Source organism: Ranitomeya variabilis, chromosome 4, assembly GCF_051348905.1.
Source record: "Ranitomeya variabilis isolate aRanVar5 chromosome 4, aRanVar5.hap1, whole genome shotgun sequence".
In the NCBI taxonomy this organism is placed as follows: domain Eukaryota; kingdom Metazoa; phylum Chordata; class Amphibia; order Anura; family Dendrobatidae; genus Ranitomeya; species Ranitomeya variabilis.
Window position 1 is genome coordinate 645,924,617 of NC_135235.1, and position 20,598 is coordinate 645,945,214.

Consider the following 20,598-nt stretch of genomic DNA (forward strand, 5'->3'; position numbering starts at 1 on the left):
CTGCTTCTGCTTGTAGATGCTGGGGACCCTTATGGGGATGGATGCCCTTGCAAATTGCCCAGAGTGGCCCACCCACCCCTCACTAATACCAGCCCCGGGTCAGCATCATAGAAGAAAAAGAAGTGCAACTCCTCAGTGAAAACTATCTGATAACTGTTTGTAGGTTAGAGTGGCTGTTAACGCTTTAGGTGCCAAATACTTTGATTGTTAATATCTCTGCAATGTTTAGGTGAAATTAAAAGAAAGAAAAATGTAATTCCGCTCTGCAGCCGCAATTACATCATGGATTCAGTTCAACATGAAACTTTGGGTGAAAGGTTCTCTTCATTTCATCCTTTACAATTACATTGTATCCAGAGTACAATCTGCAGCAGACATTGACATGATGTGGATTTCATATCTGGAGACTGGTCACTTTATACTGCGGATGTCCCCAGCGTGTGCAGTGACTTCTAAGGGTAGGTGCACATGTTCAACAATCGGCAGTGCTTTGGACGCAGCACATGTCCGCTGACGGCTTTTGAACACAGGTGATTCTGCATGTGTTCACTGAACCATGCGGAATTGCCGCATCCATTGTACAGGTGATATTTATTTTGCGGAGACTGAGCGTCTCCACAAGATAAATTGACATGCTGCAGTCTGGAAAGACGCGCCACATGTCCATCTCTGCAGGGAAGCCGCGGGTGCCGGTGTACGCATAGTGGAAATGGGATTTCTTGAAATCCCATCCACTATGCTGCAACATCAGGACGCTGTGGGTTGGATGCTGCGATTGTACGATTTGCTGACCATGTGAACATACCCTGAGAGATCAATTTCTATGGTAATTATCAGTCAGCAAAATGAACATCAAACCCCACAATCGTCCTGACAGTTTCCCTTTAAGTTATCCCCATCTTCGACCCTAGAAAATGACTTTTCCAGAGTCACTTTCCAGCACACAATGGGCCCATTCAAGACGTCACTTGTGCCAATCTGAGAGAAAGGTCCGAAGTCGTAAGATCGTCCCATTATTCTAACCTATTACAGCTAAAATGAGGGAAATTACAGTTTCTCCAGATTTCTATGGAGAGAAAAACCCGACATTTCCATTCCCTGTAATCTCCATCATCTGTCCCCAAACCAGAGCGCCCTCCCCTGTATACAGGAGCACAGCCAGCGTCCTATTACTGTACATATACACATGGCGGAGCTGGGGGCACTATCTCCGGGAATGGAGGGGTTACTGTCCCCTGCGCCCAGTAATGGGGAATCTCCAGCACCTACCTCCACCTGCAGAGCCGCACACCACATATATGGCTGTTCTGTGCGCACAGGACCTGGGATGAGCTCACAGGAGGGGAGGAGTCTCTATAGAGTTTCGAGGAAGTGAAGTGTTTTCCCTTTTAGGCTATGTGCACACGGTCAGGAATGTCTGCAGAATTTTCCTGAACAAAACCAGACTTTTTCTGCAGAAAATCCGCATGCGTTTTTTCGTGGATTTTTCGCGTTTTTTCCGGAGCTTCCCAATGCAATAATATAGCGGCAAAAACATGAAAAATCTGCAAAATTAATGAACACGCTGCGTTTTTTACCGCAATGCGTTATTTTCGCGGAAAAAAAAACGCAGCATGTGCACAAAAATTGTGGAATGTGTTGAAATGATTGGATGCTTAATGTAAGCATTTTTTAGCGTTTTTTTCCACAGAAAACGGCCAAAAAAATGCGAGAAAAAACACGAAAAATCCTGAATGTGTGCACATAGCCTTAGGAAGAGGCCACATGTAAGGGCTGAGTGTTAGGTAATGATGGCACCAAGAATGAGAGGGAACATGACTGAAACCTAGTGGACAAGGATTCAGTCATAGCCATATATGTGGTGTGCGGCTCTGCAGGTGGAGGTAGGTGCTGGGGATTCCCCATTACTGGGCGAGGGCAGGGGACATTAACCCCCTCAGTGCTGAGCCTGTGATAAATCCCTGTATGTGACTATAATGGGACTGTGTGTTATACCGGGGGCAGGACGGGGCCATGACTGGATGTAGTGATCATGTAACGCCGGTAACAGCTCCGGAGGTTTCTTACATGGGATCTTTATGATGTTACATCGTCATCTTCTCCCCATTCAGGTCCCTACAATATCGGATCCTCTCAGTGGAGATCTTCTATATAAGAGAATTCTCCTGAGTGACCCTACAAGGATGGATAGGGACAGGGACAAGATGGCGGAGAGGATATTACACCTCACCCTAGAGATCCTCTTCCGGCTTACTGGAGAGGTGAGAGATTCTGTATGAAAAGAATGGATTCAGTCCCTGTATGTTTTTTCTTCATTTCTAACCAGTAAGACAAATCCCAATGTTCCTCAGGATCATCAGGTAGATGGAGAGAAGATGTCATGAGATCTCTATGATGTGTAGAAGGCTGAAGAGATCTTGTGTTCATTCTTGTTTTATCCACCAGTATTATACAATGAATGGACAATTTATCATAATTTCTTGCCTTTTCATGATTGGTGCTTCCCTTATGTAATCGTCCCCAGAGTGCTGCATGAAATGATTGGTTTCTTGTGTATCAGTTTCAGTGTGAATGAACATTAGAATGAGAAAAAGTGAGTCATCTGAGTAACTTCAAACCAGGCTTGGTCATCGGTGCTAGATTATCGGAGGCCAATATTTCAAAAACTGCCAACCTTGTGGGGTTTTTATATGCAGTGATCTCAGAAATAAGAACATGGAGAAGTGAGGAAGAACATTTAAGACAAAAGAAGAAATGGCTGATGTTATAAAATAGTCAAGATGGATGTTAAAGAAGCCCTCCCATCAAAGTTTTTATCCTCTTAATATATTGCAATCATTATATTATATAGCACTGTGTACATACAATTGCTCATTTTGCCTTTCTTCCCAGATAATTATTCTGACAATTCTGACAACTGTCCCTTTATGAGGTTATAACTCTGGAACGCTTTAACGGATCCCGCTGATTTTGATATTGTTTTTTTGTGACATATTGTACTTCATGCTAGTGGTAACACTTCTTCGATATTACTTGTGATTATTTATGAAAAAAATTGAAGTGTGAAAATTTTTAAAATTTTGCAATTTTCAAACTTTTAATTTTTATGCCCTTAAATCAGAGAGATATGTCACACAAAATAGTTAATAAATAACATTTCCCACATGTCTACTTTACATCAGCACAATTTTGGAAGCAAATTTTTTTTGTTAGGAAGTTATAAGGGTTAAAAGTTGACCAGCGATTTCTCATTTTTACAACAAAATTTACAAAACCATTTTTTTAGGGACCATCTCACATTTAAAGTCACTTTGAGGGGTGTACATGACATAAAATACCCAAACTTGACACCATTCTAAAAACTACACCCCTCAAGGTGCTCAAAACCACATTCAAGAAGATTATTAACCCTTTACGTGCTTCACAGGAACTGAAACAATATGGAAGGAAAAGATGAACATTTAAGTTTTTTTTGTAAACATTTTTCTTTAGAACCAATTTTTTTTATTTTCACAAGGGTAACAGGAGAAATTAGACCATGCAAGTTGTTGTACAATTTGTCCTGAGTACGCTGATACCCCATATGTGGGAGTAAACCCCTGTTTGTGCGCACGGCAGAGCTTGGAAGAGAAGGAGTATGTTTGACTTTTTCAATGCAGAATTGGCTGTAATTGAGATCGGATGCCATATCGCGTTTGGAGAGCCCCTGATGTGCCTAAACAGTGGAAACCCCCCACAAGTGACACCATTTTGGAAATTAGACCCCTTAAGAAACTTATCTAGATGTGTGGTGAGCACTTTGGATCCCCAGGTGCTTCACAGAAGTTTATAACGTTGAGCCGTGAAAATAAAAAAATCGCATTTTTTTTTACAAAAATTATCTTTTAGCCCCCAAATTTTTATTGCCATGCCATGAAATTGGGTAATTTATCCTGAGTACGCTGATAGCCCATATGTGGGGAATGACCATTGTTTGGGTGCATGGCAGACCTTGGAAGGGAAGGAGCGGTTTTGGAATGCAGACTTTCATAGAATGGTCTGCGGGCGTTATGTTGCGTTTGCTGAGCCCCTGATGTACCTAAACAGTAGAAACCCCCTACAAGTGACCCCATTTTGGAAACTAGACCCCCCAAGGAACTTATCTAGTTGTGTGGTGAGAATTTTGAATGCCCAAGTGCTTCACAGAGGTTTGACGCAGAGCCATGAAAATGAAAAAATCATTTTTTTTCCACAAAAATGATTTTTTTAGCCCCCATTTTTTTTTTATTTTCACAAGGGTAACAGGAGAAACTGGATCCCAAAAGTTGTTGTCCAACTAGTACTTAGTACGCTGATGCCCCATATGTGGAGGTAAACCACTGGGCACACGGCAGAGCTCAGAAGGGAGAGAGCACCATTTGACTTTTTGAGCGCAAAATTGGCTGTCTCGTTTGGAGACCCCCTGATGTTCCTAAACAGTTGAAACCCCCCAATTCTAACTCCAACCCTAGCCCCAAAACACAACTAACCCTAATCCCAACCCTAACCATAACCCTAATCAAAACCCTAAACCCAACACACCCCTAATCCTAATCTCAACCCTATTCCCAAACCTAACCCTAATCCCAAACGTAACCCTAATGCCAACCGTAATCCTAATGCCAACCCTACCCCTAATCCAAATGCTAATCCCAACTCTAACCCTATATTTAGCCCCAACCCTAGCCCTAACCCTAACTTTAGCCCCAACCCTAACCCTAACTTTAGCCCCAATCCTAACACTAACCCTAACCCTAGCCCCAACCTTAACCCTAACTTTAGCCCCAACCCTAACCCTAGACCTAACCCTAAATTTAGCCCTAACCCTAGCCCCAAGCCTAACCCTAACTTTAGCCCCAACCCTAACCCTAGCTCTATCCCTAGCCCTAATTGGAAAATGGAAACACATACTTTTTTTATTTTATTATTTTTTCCTAACTAAGGGGGTGATAAAGGGGTGGACTATGTACTATTTTTTATTTTGATCACTGTGATAGGATCTCACAGTGACCAAAATAAAACAAGAGGAAGGCTTCCTCTGCCAGCCGGCAGATCACGCTGGGCACACTGCGCATGCGCCCGCCATTTTCTTCCCGGAGGAAGATGCCGGCGGCCAGGAGAAGAAGCAGGAGGACCCAGGGACACCGGTAAGTATAACAGGGTCCTCGATCCCCCTATTTCTCTGTCCTCTAATGTGCGATCACATCAGAGGACAGAGAATAACACCGTATTATTTTTTTTGCGGTCGCCGGTAAACGGTTATTTATCGGCGATCACAAAACGGGTTGGTAAAAACCGACCCCGATCATGTTCTTTGGGGTCTCGGCTACCCCCGGCAGCCGAGACCCCAAAGATCTTCTGGGTGACGGCTGGCGGGCTCACTGCACATGCGCCCGCCATTTTTTTGCCGGAAGAAGATGGTGGTGCCCATGGGGAACCCATTTATCTGTCCTCTGATGTGCGATCACATCGGAGGACAGAGAAATTAAATGGCAAATCGCTTTTTTTTGCGACCGCAAAACGGTTAATTATCGGCAATCGCAAGTCGGGGGTCAGTAAAAACCAACCCGAATCATGTTCTCTGGGGTCCCCAGCAACTGAGACCCCAGAGAAAATCCAACTCTGGGGGGCGCTATACACTTTTTCCACAGCGCCGTTAATTAACGGCGCTGTAGTTTAAGTATTTAAGAATTGTTATGAGGAACAGATGGTGCACATTCTTATATTATTACTATTTATATGCACTAGAGATGTGCGAATCTTTTGAAATTCAAGCTTGCCAGCTCAGCTAAATTTTTTTCAAAAAATTTGATTTGCAGAAAGCATATTTGTTTAAAAAAAATTGCACAATCAAATTGTGGATATGCACCATGAAGTGGTGTCCAAACAGATGGTAGCCATGACATTTCAGACATGGAGCCCCTAGCAGAACCCATACCACCATAGCTGACAGAGCCATCAACACAGCTTGGTGCTTGAATCATGTCTTTCATATTCTTTGTCCTATTCTTCCAAATGCTGACTGTTCATCTTCACTAATACACAGTAGCGTAGCTACTGGGGGGGCAGAGGGGGCCGTTGCCCCGGGCCCAGTGTCATGAAGGGGCCCACCCGTCCCACAGCCACTTCTGTATCAGGCAGCACTGAGGGAGAGCACGGCACCTTGCCTGCTCCCCTGTCTTCCTGAGACGCGGCTGCACACTGACTGGCACAGTGGCAGAGTCCTCAGTGCAGTAGTGCAGTGTACTAGTCTATGGCCTGAGCTCACCTCATGATAAGATTCTCCCAGGCTCCGCTCCTGTGTGCTCTCCTTCATGCACGCTGGATCTCCCCTGGGTCCTAGTGCTCACCGCTGATTTACCTCAGACACTGCTGGCCATGTCTATGATGTCTGACACCTCACCTCATGCTCTCTGCCTGCAGCACTTGGTGGGACATTGCAGCGCCATCCATAAACTTGCTGCAGTGCCTGCAAACTCCATCTGAGGGCTGCCAGAATGTAAGCTAATTAAATTCAGGTAAAGGTCACTGTGGGGAGAATGTGAGAGCCTGGGGGCCTGGTGGGCACTGAAGGGGTGGTGGAGGGAGGACAGGGGCCTTAGTATTAGAGTTACTATAATAGTGTTTAGTGCTCTGCACCACATCACATGTAATACGTGCTGTTTGGGGGGCTGATGGGGTAATGGGCTTATTATTCTTACAGCCGGGGTCTTATAAGCCCCAGCCTGTTAGTATAACAAGCCCCCATACAGTAACCATGTTGTGAGCTGCATTATATGTAATGCTGTCATAGTAAGTGACTTATTATTGTTATAAAGTTATTAAAGGGAGCCTGAGCGGTGTTACAGGCCGCTCATGGTTTGTACAGCGTCTATCAGCACCGTCTGTAGTGTACCAGGCGGACATGTTTGTCTCTATAAGGGTAGGTGCACACGGTCGGTAAACGCTGCGGTTGGACGCTGTGTACTGGTGCCTCGTGCAGATGTTACAGCATAGTGGATGGGATTTCAAGAAATCCCATGTCCACTATGCGTCCATAGATGCCTGCGACGCTCGCGGTTTACCTGTGGAGACAGATATGCGGCACGTCTTTCCAGAGCACACCATGTCTATTTATCCAAGATAAAAGTCACCTGTACAATGTATTGGATGCAATGATTCGGCATGGTTCAGTGAACAAATGCGAAATCACCTGCGCTCAATGCCGGCAGCACTTGGGATACATCGGACATGTGCTGCGTCCAAAGCGCTGCCAATTACTGTAACGTCTGCACATACCCTAAAGCTGCAGTGTTTCGTAGAAAAACATACTAATAGCTGCTAGAGAGCGAGCGGCGCTGTGCACTAGTCCTACAGACAGGTCCCTGGTGGCTTCTCCCCCCCCACTGACAGTACGGTGCTGTGCACTAGTCCTACAGACAGGTCCCTGGTGGCTTCTCTCCACCCGCTGACAGTACGGTGCTGTGCACTAGTCCTACAGACAGGTCCCTGGTGGCTTCTCCCCCCCCACTGACAGTACGGTGCTGTGCACTAGTCCTACAGACAGGTCCCTGGTGGCTTCTCTCCACCCGCTGACAGTACGGTGCTGTGCACTAGTCCTACAGACAGGTCCCTGGTGGCTTCTCCCCACCCACTGACAGTACGGTGCTGTGCACTAGTCCTACAGACAGGTCCCTGGTGGCTTCTCTCCACCCGCTGACAGTACGGTGCTGTGCACTAGTCCTACAGACAGGTCCCTGGTGGCTTCTCCCCACCCGCTGACAGTGTGGCGCTGTGCACTAGTCCTACAGACAGGTCCCCGGCGGCTTCTCTCCACTTGCTAACAGTGCGGTGCTGTGCACTAGTCCTACAGACAGGTCCCCGGCGGCTTCTCTCCACCCGCTGACAGTGCGGTGCTGTGCACTAGTCCTACAGACAGGTCCCCGGCGGCTTCTCTCCACCCGCTGACAGTGCGGTGCTGTGCACTAGTCCTACAGACAGGTCCCTGGTGGCTTCTCTCCACCCGCTGACAGTGCGGTGCTGTGCACTAGTCCTACAGACAGGTCCCTGGTGGCTTCTCCCCACCCGCTGACAGTGCGGTGCTGTGCACTAGTCCTACAGACAGGTCCCCGGCGGCTTCTCTCCACCCGCTGACAGTGCGGTGCTGTGCACTAGTCCTACAGACAGGTCCCCGGCGGCTTCTCTCCACCCGCTGACAGTGCGGTGCTGTGCACTAGTCCTACAGACAGGTCCCTGGTGGCTTCTCTCCACCCGCTGACAGTGCGGTGCTGTGCACTAGTCCTACAGACAGGTCCCTGGTGGCTTCTCCCCACCCGCTGACAGTGCGGTGCTGTGCACTAGTCCTACAGACAGGTCCCCGGCGGCTTCTCTCCACCCGCTGACAGTGCGGTGCTGTGCACTAGTCCTACAGACAGGTCCCCGGCGGCTTCTCTCCACCCGCTGACAATGCGGTGCTGTGCACTAGTCCTACAGACAGGTCCCTGGTGGCTTCTCCCCACCCGCTGACAGTGTGGCGCTGTGCACTAGTCCTACAGACAGGTCCCCGGTGGCTTCTCTCCACCCGCTGACAGTCCTAGAGACCCAGTGTGGTGCTGTGCACTATTCCCAAAGACAGGTCCCCGGCGGCTTCTCTCCACCCGCTGACAGTGCAGTGCTGTGCACTATTCCTACAGACAGGTCCCCGGCGGCTTCTCTCCACCCGCTGACAGTGTGGTGCTGTGCACTATTCCCAAAGACAGGTCCCCGGCGGCTTCTCTCCACCCGCTGACAGTGCGGTGCTGTGCACTATTCCTACAGACAGGTCCCCGGCGGCTTCTCTCCACCTGCTGACAGTGTGGCGCTGTGCACTATTCCTACAGACAGGTCCGTCGGCTTCTCTCCACCCGCTGACAGTGCGGTGCTGTGCACGAGTCCTAGAGACCCAGTGTGGTGCTGTGCATTATTCCTACAGACAGGTCCCTGGTGGCTTCTCCCTACCTGCAGGACCGTGCGGTGCTGTGCACGAGTCCTAGAGACAGGTGCCTGGTAGCTTCTCCCCATACTTATTTTCAGTAATACCATGGTCATCAGCAGAAGTTCCCCTATGCCGACAATTAGGGTGTGCCACTATAGTTGTAATCAGGGTTACGTGGCTAGGGGCCCACTCAGATGTTTCGCCCCCCCTGAGCTAAACCCCTAGCTACGCCTCTGCTAATACAACATCTGAAAGAAGTTGTTGTGAAGTATCTTCCATAGCACCCGAAGTGCTTTGGCCTTGGAGATTATGTGACAAAAAAAGCTAGAGGTTTCAATGACAGAAATACCTCAAATTCAAGATTAGCTGTTATGGCAGAAGAAGAGGAGGACGGTGCAGAACCCTAACTCAAACTGATGGTGTCACTGTCAGAGGTAAAATCATTCCACTGTGACTGATGTGCCATATATCACACATTGCCCTATGCTTCCTCCCCACTGAAAGGAGGCCAATAGCAGGCTGAGTTTGATGGTACTACTGCCTGGGACCCTGGTGCCATTGGTGATGGTGGTGCTTGCTTCTCCTGCTAGCATCTTTCACATTCTTATTGCCAGATCCTGTGGTATGGGTTCTTTCTTTTATATTACCCCATCCATTGCTTTTTGTTTTACCAGACTTTTTGTCACTGTTTTCAACCATAATTCCTTTTTATCAAAAATGACAGGAAATATTTGTAGCATGTCCAAAAATCTAGAAGTGGCAATAGGTTGCCATTAGTGATGAGCGAGTATACTCGTTGCTCGGGTTTTACCGAGCACACTCGGGTGACCTCCGAGTATGTGTTAGTGTTCGGAGATTTTGTTTTCATGCCGCAGTTGAATGATTTACAGCTACTAGCCAGGCTGAGTACATGTGGGGGTTGCCTGGTTGCTAGGGAATCCCCACATGTAATCAAGCTGGCTAGTAGCCGTAAATCATTCAGTCCCCAGTTCAACGTGATTAAATCATTGATTCTAAAAAATCTTCCCATTTTATATGAGGATGATATTCTTTCCCAAATTCTTTCATCTGGGTGCAATGTAGTAGCTTAATAAGCTGCTACACTAGGTAATATGTCTCCTAGTTTTTTCAACTCCAAGAGAGGACATCCTACTTGGTTGCATCATCCTGGATTTCACAAATGTGGTTCATCCAGGTGCCGAACTTGTGCACATTCTATTACAACTTCATTTTTTTCTGATAGTCAAAATAAATCACAGTACAGAATACAACAGTAAATTAACTGCAATACTAAAAATGTTGTTTATTTGATTATATGTTCAGAATGTAATTTGTTTTATGTGGGGTGCACTATCCGCAATCTGAAAACTAGAATTTCTGAACACATCACTGATATTATTTATCTTAAGGCTATGTGCCCACGTTGCGTTTTTTAAGCGTTTTTGCTGTAATTTTCCGCTGCGGAAAAGCTTAAAAAACACTTACAAACGGCATCCCATTATTTTCTAATGCATTCCGCCATTTATGTGCCCATAATGCGCTTTTTTTCTGCGGCGGAAAAAAACCGCAGCATGTTCATTATTTTTGTGGAATTGCGGCTATTCCGCACCCATGGACATGCATTAGAAAATGGCTTGAAAAACGCATGAAAAAAAAACGTCAATTACAAGTCAAAAACAAGTCTAAAATGCGAATAAATCTGCATGCGTTTTTCCTACGAAGGGTATGCAGAATTGAAGCAGAAAATTCTGCTCCTGTTCTGCAACGTGGGCACATAGTGTAATTGTCTCAACCGAGCGATGTCTTCTGCGTCTAGGCACTTTGTATCCCACCATCAAAGAAACATCTCTGCACTTAAAGTTATTGGCATAGAGAGGGTTACTATGTCTCTGCGAGAAGGAGATGTAAAGAGACAATTAATGAGGTGTGAAGCCTTCTGGATATTTTGTCTTGGAACCAGTCATCCAGCCGGCTTGAATGCATGCTGTGAAATCATGTACCATTATTAGAACCTAGGTTAATGGTGTTATTTAATGTAATTTTACGTAATTTGTTAACATATTTAGACATTTTGTATGAATTATTATGTTTTGTTATATTGTGGTTGTTCTCACATATGTGCATTGTGATTTTAAATAGTGTTTGTCACATGACCTTTTGACTGATTCTCATTGGTCTCGGTGTAGTTACATACTTGTTATTTCATCTGTAGTATAGCTTTGATAAAGAACACCCAGTGTGTTTGAAATGCGTAGCTGCTATCTGGTCATGTGAACTTGCCTTTACAAGTCTGGTCTTTACATGCAAGAAAATAAATTACTCTTTTTGGACTATTTGGAAGCTGGAATAATCCTTATTTTTTACTTTGTGAAATATCTACAGTTAAAGGTCTGGATTTTTATTTTTTTTATTCAGTAGATTGTAATGCACCCATCTTTCTCTGGCAGACTATGAGAAAATATTGTTGGCTTGCTTCTGCATTAAGAATGAAACAAAAACTGTAAGTGAAATGTGGCAGCTGCCAGCTGTCTCTTGCTTTCATCTATAAATTGTTTTCACTACACTAATCTTCATGATTGCTGCAGTTGTACCACACACACTATCTGTAGGATATGTTCAAAGTGTTGTATCTTTTTTCTCTATCTCTATGGCAAAGCTGTGACCTGTGACATCATTTCACTATCCAGATCCACTTCAAAATGGTTGCTGCATTCCCTGCCTCAGCTTTTATGCAGCTTATAATAAAACCCTCTGATTGGCTGTGCTATAAATACCATGTGATATGATAGCTGAAAGACATCATAGGGAAGTCTAACCTGTCATGCCTCAGGACACATGAGCTTTCTCTGGTGCATGCAATTTATAAAATGGCAGTGGGCATTTTTGATGAATTGTAAATTATTCAAACTTGCCAGGTCAAGGGAATTAAAAAAAAAAGGTCACCAATTTTTTCATCTATATGATTCACTCATGTCTCATGTCAGTCAACATTCCTATAGAACGATCAAAACATACTGGAATTGATGACACAATGAATTGCTGTTCTAAAGGAGGTACAACATTACTAGATGGACGTCTCTTATAAGGCGGCCATTTAGCGTATGTTACATAGTTGGTGAAGATGGCAAAATTAAATCTGCTCGTAGACATTAAACGTGTTGTAAGGAACCAAAAGGTCGGATTTATACCTGACACCTGCAGATAATAACATACAGCAGTTATTTTTGGTCATAAAGCTGATTTTTTTTTTCTGTTTTTCACAATCATTGTACCCGACTTCGCAAACAGTCTAACTTTTCCATTACTTTTTTCAGGGTAAATCGCTGAATATTAAAATTACACAGACATATGAGCTGATCATAGATGTGACTTCTCCATCTGTCTGTGACTTTTACAATATTTATGTCAGGGTGAAGATCTGACCCATATTAATACTAGTAGTGTATAAGTGGGTGGTCTCGTCAAACTCAATCTGACAGGTGGCCCGCCCCCTATCAAAATGTATCAAAAGGGTGTAACCCCTCCTCCCCGCCCTGTCAGCAGCTGCCTCTCCTTGTCTGGCTGTCAGCTTTTGATATAGTCTGATATTTGTTAATTGGAGCCAGTGCTTATTATCCTAGTATTAATCGTTTTATACAGCGCTTGCAATTCTGTAATCAGGGCATGTGGCCCCATGGTATGTCGTATTTCTTTTATAACAACAGCCTCATTATATGGAGCTGCGAGATTAACACAGTTGCTTGTGGGCTCTGTAATATGTATTTTAGAAACAGATGACCACTGCACATTTAGAATGAAGCAGACCCAGAGACGCCCCACCCTGTACAGATAACATCCATACTTGTGGCTTCTTTTTGTTAGTTTAAAAGCATATTGTTATGTATGTCTCTATCAAAAGACTACCCGGCCATTATATGTTGTATTAAGTGTACTCTTGTTTACAACTACAGCTCAGGGAGCTGACCACGGCACATTTAGAATGAAATAGCGTCAGCATAATTTTTTCAGCATGTCCAGGGTGTTGTGTATGTATGTGTGATAAACTATCAGTGTGAAACTTTCAGGCAAGTACAGTATATTCTGGACATATTATGTATAATTATTAGTTAATTTTTCACTAAAACGATCATTTCTGCCAGAACAATGACTAATTTTGACAAAAACACTTCAATAATATAAAAATTCTTACAGAATATAAAAAGCAAAAAACATTAAATATGTATGTACACATGCATGATTTAGCTTAAAAGACATATTATGTATAATTATTAGTTAATTTTTCACTAAAATGACACAAAATTGTGTTTTATAATACACCATGCTGTTTATTCATTATATGTTGTATTAAATAGAGTCTAGCTGGCACATTACACGTCTTGCTGTACCAGTATGTATCAGACTGCAATGGCACATCACACTGCTTGCTGTAGTGAATAGAGCTTCTATATGCGATTGTGCTGAGAGTGCATTCTGCAACCAGAGCAATACTGCTAGCTATCAGTGTGAAACTTTCAGGCAAGTACAGTATATTCTGGACATATTATGTATAATTATTAGTTAATTTTTCACTAAAAACGATCATTTCTGCCAGAACAATGACAAATTTTGACAAAAACACTTCAATAATATAAAAATTCTTACAGAATATAAAAAGCAAAAACATTAAATATGTATGTACACATGCGTGATTTAGCTTAAAAGACATATTATGTATAATTAATAGTTAATTTTTCACTAAAATGACACAAAATTGTGTTTTATAATACACAATGCTGTTTATTCATTATATGCTGTATTAAATAGAGTCTAGCTGGCACAGCTATCAGCGTGAAACTTTCATATGTATAATTATTAGTTAATTTTTCACTAAAATGCTCATTTCAGCCCGAACAGCGGATTAAACTTGAAAATTTTGACAAAAACTAACCTATATTAACGCTCGTATTTTTATTACACTCACCCCCGGGTCATATTATGTATAATTATTAGTTAATTTTTCACTAAAACGATCATTTCTGCCAGAACAATGACAAATTTTGACAAAAACACTTCAATAATATAAAAATTCTTACAGAATATAAAAAGTAAAAACATTAAATATGTATGTACACATGCATGATTTAGCTTAAAAGTCATATTATGTATAATTATTAGTTAATTTTTCACTAAAATGACACAAAATTGTGTTTTATAATACACCATGCTGTTTATTCATTATATGTTGTATTAAATAGAGTCTAGCTGGCACATTACACGTCTTGCTGTACCAGTATGTATCAGACTGCAATGGCACATCACACTGCGACAGTCACTGTATGAGTTTTAATAGACTTTAATAAAGTATGTATCAGACAGGCGTGATATTTCCTAAGGCAGCTGAAATGAATTTGCCTCTGTAATCAGAGCAGTGTATTTTATACACAGTGTTCACATATAATGAATAGTGCTTCTATATGTATTTGTGCTGAGAGTGCATTCTGCAACCAGAGCAATACTGCTAGCGACCAGTGTGAAACTTTCAGACAAGCACAGTATATTCTGGACATATTATGAATAATTATTAGTTAATTTTTCACTAAAATGATAACTTCTGCCCGAACAGCGGATTAAACTTGAAAATTTTGACAAAAAACTATCCTATATTAATGCGCGTATTTTTATTACACTCACCCCCGGGGCATATTATGTATAATTATTAGTTAATTTTTCACTAAAATTATAACTTCGGCCCGAACAACGGATTAAACTTGAAAATGTTGACAAAAACTATCCTATATTAATGCTCGTATTTTTATTACACGCACCACAGGGCATATTATCTGTAATTATTAGTTAATTTTTCACTAAAATGATAATTTCTGTCCGAACAGCGGATTAAACTTGAAAATTTTGGCAAAAACTATCCTATATTAATGCTCGTATTTTTATTACACTCACCCCCAAATGAGTCACGGCTAATTTGATGACCCAATTTTTATCATTTCAATACTATACATTAGCTAAATGCTAGAGCTTATGTTACAATATTTTATCTGTTTATTTTATATCATATTAGACTTTCACATTATTTGTAGCGGTTTGTGTGGGTGCTAGATTATGTATATTCTGTGTTTCTGCACCATTATTTGTTGAAAATTTATCACTAAATCGATAATTTCTAACAACGTCGTCTTTTGTAATATGCAACAACTCATATTTGTGGCTTCTTTTTCTATTTGCAGTGTAAGCTCAGCACGGGGCTATGTTATCTTATCTAGCTTAAACAGACTAGCTGGCTACACCCAACAAAGCATCAAAAAGAAACTTTGATGACACAGATATAACTCAGCTAACTAAATGCTAGAGTTTCGGTTTTCCTTTAAAAATATGAATATTATTGAATAGTCTCATATCACATCCCCGACAATAGACTCTAAGCATTTTTCATATTATTTGTAGACACTCTAACGGACATATTATGCATAGCCCCTGTTTTGACAAGTATGAAGCGGCGTGTTTTTATACGTTCATAACAATCATAACCACTATATTGCAAACGTTTAAACGTGTATTTTATTCACAGTTCTCACTAGTCAGGTTTAGATTTATTTAAATTCAGAGGTGGTGTGTATGTACACAGGAATGATTTAGTTTAAAAGCATATAGTTCAGCGATAATGTCTGGCGTTGGACATGCAGTTATCAATCTTTCATACGTATCACAGAAAGATTTTAGTTTGACCTGTGCGAGTTTAATTTCTGCGTACTGGCCAGCCATGGCAATAAATATTTTGATGTGTTCAGCATTCCACACAGGGGCCCCCCTGTAACATGAATGTTCAGCAACAGTGTGTTTTTTACTAACGCGGTGCCGCGGCACTGCGCGTTTCTTTAGAGGCAGCACATTGTTAAAATCGCTAGAAGATCCCGCAAGACCAGAATCTGCAGACTGAGCAGCATGGCGTACCCATATATTGAACGGACCTGTGGGGGACCACATACCAACAGAGAGCTGCCCATATTCTCTGTTTTCAGAACTAACTTGTGGTATGTTATCGGTGCTATCGGACTCCTGAGTTATGCAGGGGCTGTCGTTCAGCGCTGCAAATCTTTTTCTTGAGGCGTTCTTAGATTTTTGACAGGGAATCTTGGGAATTGGATTCCCGGTGTGTTTGGGTGCCGCGTACCCTTCCGTACGAGCCTCAACACAGATGGGCGAAAGAGGCGCTGTTCTCACAGCCACATCCGCTCTTTGGGTATGATTCTGCGCAGACCCGTAATTACAGCATTGCAAATCTCGTGGCTGAAGATCAGGCGTATCTAAAAGAAAAGATACAGGTGTCAGTTATCCGCAAAACCGGCGTAAAATTGGAAAAGCTGCATGGCTGTAGCTATCCACGAAGCGGCGTAATATTTGAAAACTTACTGGCGTCCGTTACCCATGAAATCGCTGTAACAACAGTTGCATAAATCCAGTATAGGACAGGGCAGATATATACTTACAAGCATGAAACAGGGAGCTGCACCCCCCGCAGCTCCTGGTTTAATGCCCCAACGCATTGTTCAAACGCGTCGAGACGGAGATATTCTCTTTTTCAAATAGAATTTTTCCGACCGCTAATTTACCAGTTGTAAGTAAGTTATAACTAAATTATAACTACCACAGAAAAGCGAGAATCGTATGTATTTCAAGTGAACCGCTACCTTTTCTTTTCCAGAGACACCCGCTTAACGAATTTCCACGGCTTTTAGGCGCCGCGTCATTCTTGGCATCTACGATCACGACGTCTGAGTCCCGGTCTTCACACGGTTCGGGAGCATGCCAGTCTTCCGGCATATAGACCGAGGGATCCGTGTCACTATCTGTATGAGAAATTACACTTAGTACGCGTTTACATACAAAGGATTAAAGCAACCGACATAGTATAATATATTTTTCCCAGAGAATCTAATTACCTGTGATAAGGTGTAGAGCAGGGCCAATAACTTCTAACGCTTCAGCAGCTACGGATTCAAAGAGTTCATAATTCTGTGTGTTGAAATTATTGCGATAATCGGGAGACAGACACTCCTCTTAAATAAGAAAGAATGAAAGAATATATAATTAATATAAATTACTTAATCCGTGTCACCCGATACCCTGTACATTATATTCGGTATAATACCTAGGGGGGTGCTTGTAAGCGCTGGCTTGTATTGAGCGCGCTGATATTGGGATTCCATCTTAAATAAAAAGGGGGAAAAGTTTTGTTTCTATACCCCCGATAAATACAGTTTAAAACTATGTTACAAAAATAAACGTTACATATACCGACAATAAATACAGCTTAAAAATATGTTACAAAATAAACGTTACATATACCGACAATAAATACAGTTTAAAATTATGTTACAAAAATAAACTTTTCCCCCTTTTTATTTAAGATGGAATCCCAATATCAGCGCGCTCAATACAAGCCAGCGCTTACAAGCACCCCCCTAGGTATTATACCGAATATAATGTACAGGGTATCGGGTGACACGGATTAAGTAATTTATATTAATTATATATTCTTTCATTCTTTCTTATTTAAGAGGAGTGTCTGTCTCCCGATTATCGCAATAATTTCAACACGCAGAATTATGAACTCTTTGAATCCGTAGCTGCTGAAGCGTTAGAAGTTATTGGCCCTGCTCTACACCTTATCACAGGTAATTAGATTCTCTGGGAAAAATATATTATACTATGTCGGTTGCTTTAATCCTTTGTATGTAAACGCGTACTAAGTGTAATTTCTCATACAGATAGTGACACGGATCCCTCGGTCTATATGCCGGAAGACTGGCATGCTCCCGAACCGTGTGAAGACTGGGACTCAGACGTCGTGATCGTAGATGCCAAGAATGACGCGGCGCCTAAAAGCCGTGGAAATTCGTTAAGCGGGTGTCTCTGGAAAAGAAAAGGTAGCGGTTCACTTGAAATACATACGATTCTCGCTTTTCTGTGGTAGTTATAATTTAGTTATAACTTATTTACAACTGGTAAATTAGCGGTCGGAAAAATTCTATTTGAAAAAGAGAATATCTCCGTCTCAACGCGTTTGAACAATGCGCTGGGGCATTAAACCAGGAGCTGCGGGGGGTGCAGCTCCCTGTTTCATGCTTGTAAGTATATATCTGCCCTGTCCTATACTGGATTTATGCAACTGTTGTTACAGCGATTTCATGGGTAACGGACGCCAGTAAGTTTTCAAATATTACGCCGCTTCGTGGATAGCTACAGCCATGCAGCTTTTCCAATTTTACGCCGGTTTTGCGGATAACTGACACCTGTATCTTTTCTTTTAGATACGCCTGATCTTCAGCCACGAGATTTGCAATGCTGTAATTACGGGTCTGCGCAGAATCATACCCAAAGAGCGGATGTGGCTGTGAGAACAGCGCCTCTTTCGCCCATCTGTGTTGAGGCTCGTACGGAAGGGTACGCGGCACCCAAACACACCGGGAATCCAATTCCCAAGATTCCCTGTCAAAAATCTAAGAACGCCTCAAGAAAAAGATTTGCAGCGCTGAACGACAGCCCCTGCATAACTCAGGAGTCCGATAGCACCGATAACATACCACAAGTTACTTCTGAAAACAGAGAATATGAGCAGCCCTCTGTTGGTATGTGGTCCCCCACAGGTCCGTTCAATATACGGGTACGCCATGCTGCTCAGTCTGCAGATTCTGGTCTTGCGGGATCTTCTAGCGATTTTGACAATGTGCTACCTCTAAAGAAACGCGCAGTGCCGCGGCACCGCGTTAGTAAAAAACACACTGTTGCTGAACATTCATGTTACAGGGGGGCCCCTGTGTGGAATGCTGAACACATCAAAATATTTATTGCCATGGCTGGCCAGTACGCAGAAATTAAACTCGCACAGGTCAAACTAAAATCTTTCTGTGATACGTATGAAAGATTGATAACTGCATGTCCAACGCCAGACATTATCGCTGAACTATATGCTTTTAAACTAAATCATTCCTGTGTACATACACACCACCTCTGAATTTAAATAAATCTAAACCTGACTAGTGAGAACTGTGAATAAAATACACGTTTAAACGTTTGCAATATAGTGGTTATGATTGTTATGAACGTATAAAAACACGCCGCTTCATACTTGTCAAAACAGGGGCTATGCATAATATGTCCGTTAGAGTGTCTACAAATAATATGAAAAATGCTTAGAGTCTATTGTCGGGGATGTGATATGAGACTATTCAATAATATTCATATTTTTAAAGGAAAACCGAAACTCTAGCATTTAGTTAGCTGAGTTATATCTGTGTCATCAAAGTTTCTTTTTGATGCTTTGTTGGGTGTAGCCAGCTAGTCTGTTTAAGCTAGATAAGATAACATAGCCCCGTGCTGAGCTTACACTGCAAATAGAAAAAGAAGCCACAAATATGAGTTGTTGCATATTACAAAAGACGACGTTGTTAGAAATTATCGATTTAGTGATAAATTTTCAACAAATAATGGTGCAGAAACACAGAATATACATAATCTAGCACCCACACAAACCGCTACAAATAATGTGAAAGTCTAATATGATATAAAATAAACAGATAAAATATTGTAACATAAGCTCTAGCATTTAGCTAATGTATAGTATTGAAATGATAAAAATTGGGTCATCAAATTAGCCGTGACTCATTTGGGGGTGAGTGTAATAAAAATACGAGCATTAATATAGGATAGTTTTTGCCAAAATTTTCAAGTTTAATCCGCTGTTCGGACAGAAATTATCATTTTAGTGAAAAATTAACTAATAATTACACATAATATGCCCTGTGGTGCGTGTAATAAAAATACGAACATTAATATAGGATAGTTTTTGTCAAAATTTTCAAGTTTAATCCGTTGTTCGGGCCGAAGTTATCATTTTAGTGAAAAATTAACTAATAATTATACATAATATGCCCCGGGGGTGAGTGTAATAAAAATACGCGCATTAATATAGGATAGTTTTTTGTCAAAATTTTCAAGTTTAATCCGCTGTTCGGGCAGAAGTTATCATTTTAGTGAAAAATTAACTAATAATTATACATAATATGTCCAGAATATACTGTGCTTGTCTGAAAGTTTCACACTGGTCGCTAGCAGTATTGCTCTGGTTGCAGAATGCACTCTCAGCACAAATACATATAGAAGCACTATTCATTATATGTGAACACTGTGTATAAAATACACTGCTCTGATTACAGAGGCAAATTCATTTCAGCTGCCTTAGGAAATATCACGCCTGTCTGATACATACTTTATTAAAGTCTATTAAAACTCATACAGTGACTGTCGCAGTGTGATGTGCCATTGCAGTCTGATACATACTGGTACAGCAAGACGTGTAATGTGCCAGCTAGACTCTATTTAATACAACATATAATGAATAAACAGCATGGTGTATTATAAAACACAATTTTGTGTCATTTTAGTGAAAAATTAACTAATAATTATACATAATATGACTTTTAAGCTAAATCATGCATGTGTACATACATATTTAATGTTTTTGCTTTTTATATTCTGTAAGAATTTTTATATTATTGAAGTGTTTTTGTCAAAATTTGTCATTGTTCTGGCAGAAATGATCGTTTTAGTGAAAAATTAACTAATAATTATAC

At 41.9% G+C, this 20,598-nt stretch overlaps 2 protein-coding genes and 1 long non-coding RNA gene across 3 annotated transcripts in view; 2 read left to right on the forward strand and 1 right to left on the reverse strand.

Annotated features, from left to right (window-relative positions):
* Positions 1-1,319, reverse strand: part of LOC143767390 (uncharacterized) — a 32,284-nt gene extending 30,965 nt beyond the window's left edge. Inside the window, exon 1 of the mRNA XM_077255697.1 lies at positions 1,270-1,319. The gene's annotated coding sequence lies outside the window, so the exon portion shown is untranslated. The remainder of the gene's footprint in view (positions 1-1,269) is intronic.
* A 725-nt stretch (positions 1,320-2,044) lies between these two features.
* Positions 2,045-20,598, forward strand: part of LOC143767362 (uncharacterized) — a 461,494-nt gene continuing 442,940 nt past the window's right edge. The window contains exon 1 of the mRNA XM_077255628.1: positions 2,045-2,261. Coding sequence (XP_077111743.1) covers positions 2,079-2,261 — 183 coding nt within the window. The 5' untranslated portion in view covers positions 2,045-2,078. The remainder of the gene's footprint in view (positions 2,262-20,598) is intronic.
* LOC143767424 (uncharacterized) lies at positions 17,372-17,754 on the forward strand. The gene is made up of 3 exons (XR_013213711.1): positions 17,372-17,431; positions 17,524-17,640; positions 17,734-17,754. It is a non-coding gene; the product is annotated as an uncharacterized LOC143767424 (long non-coding RNA).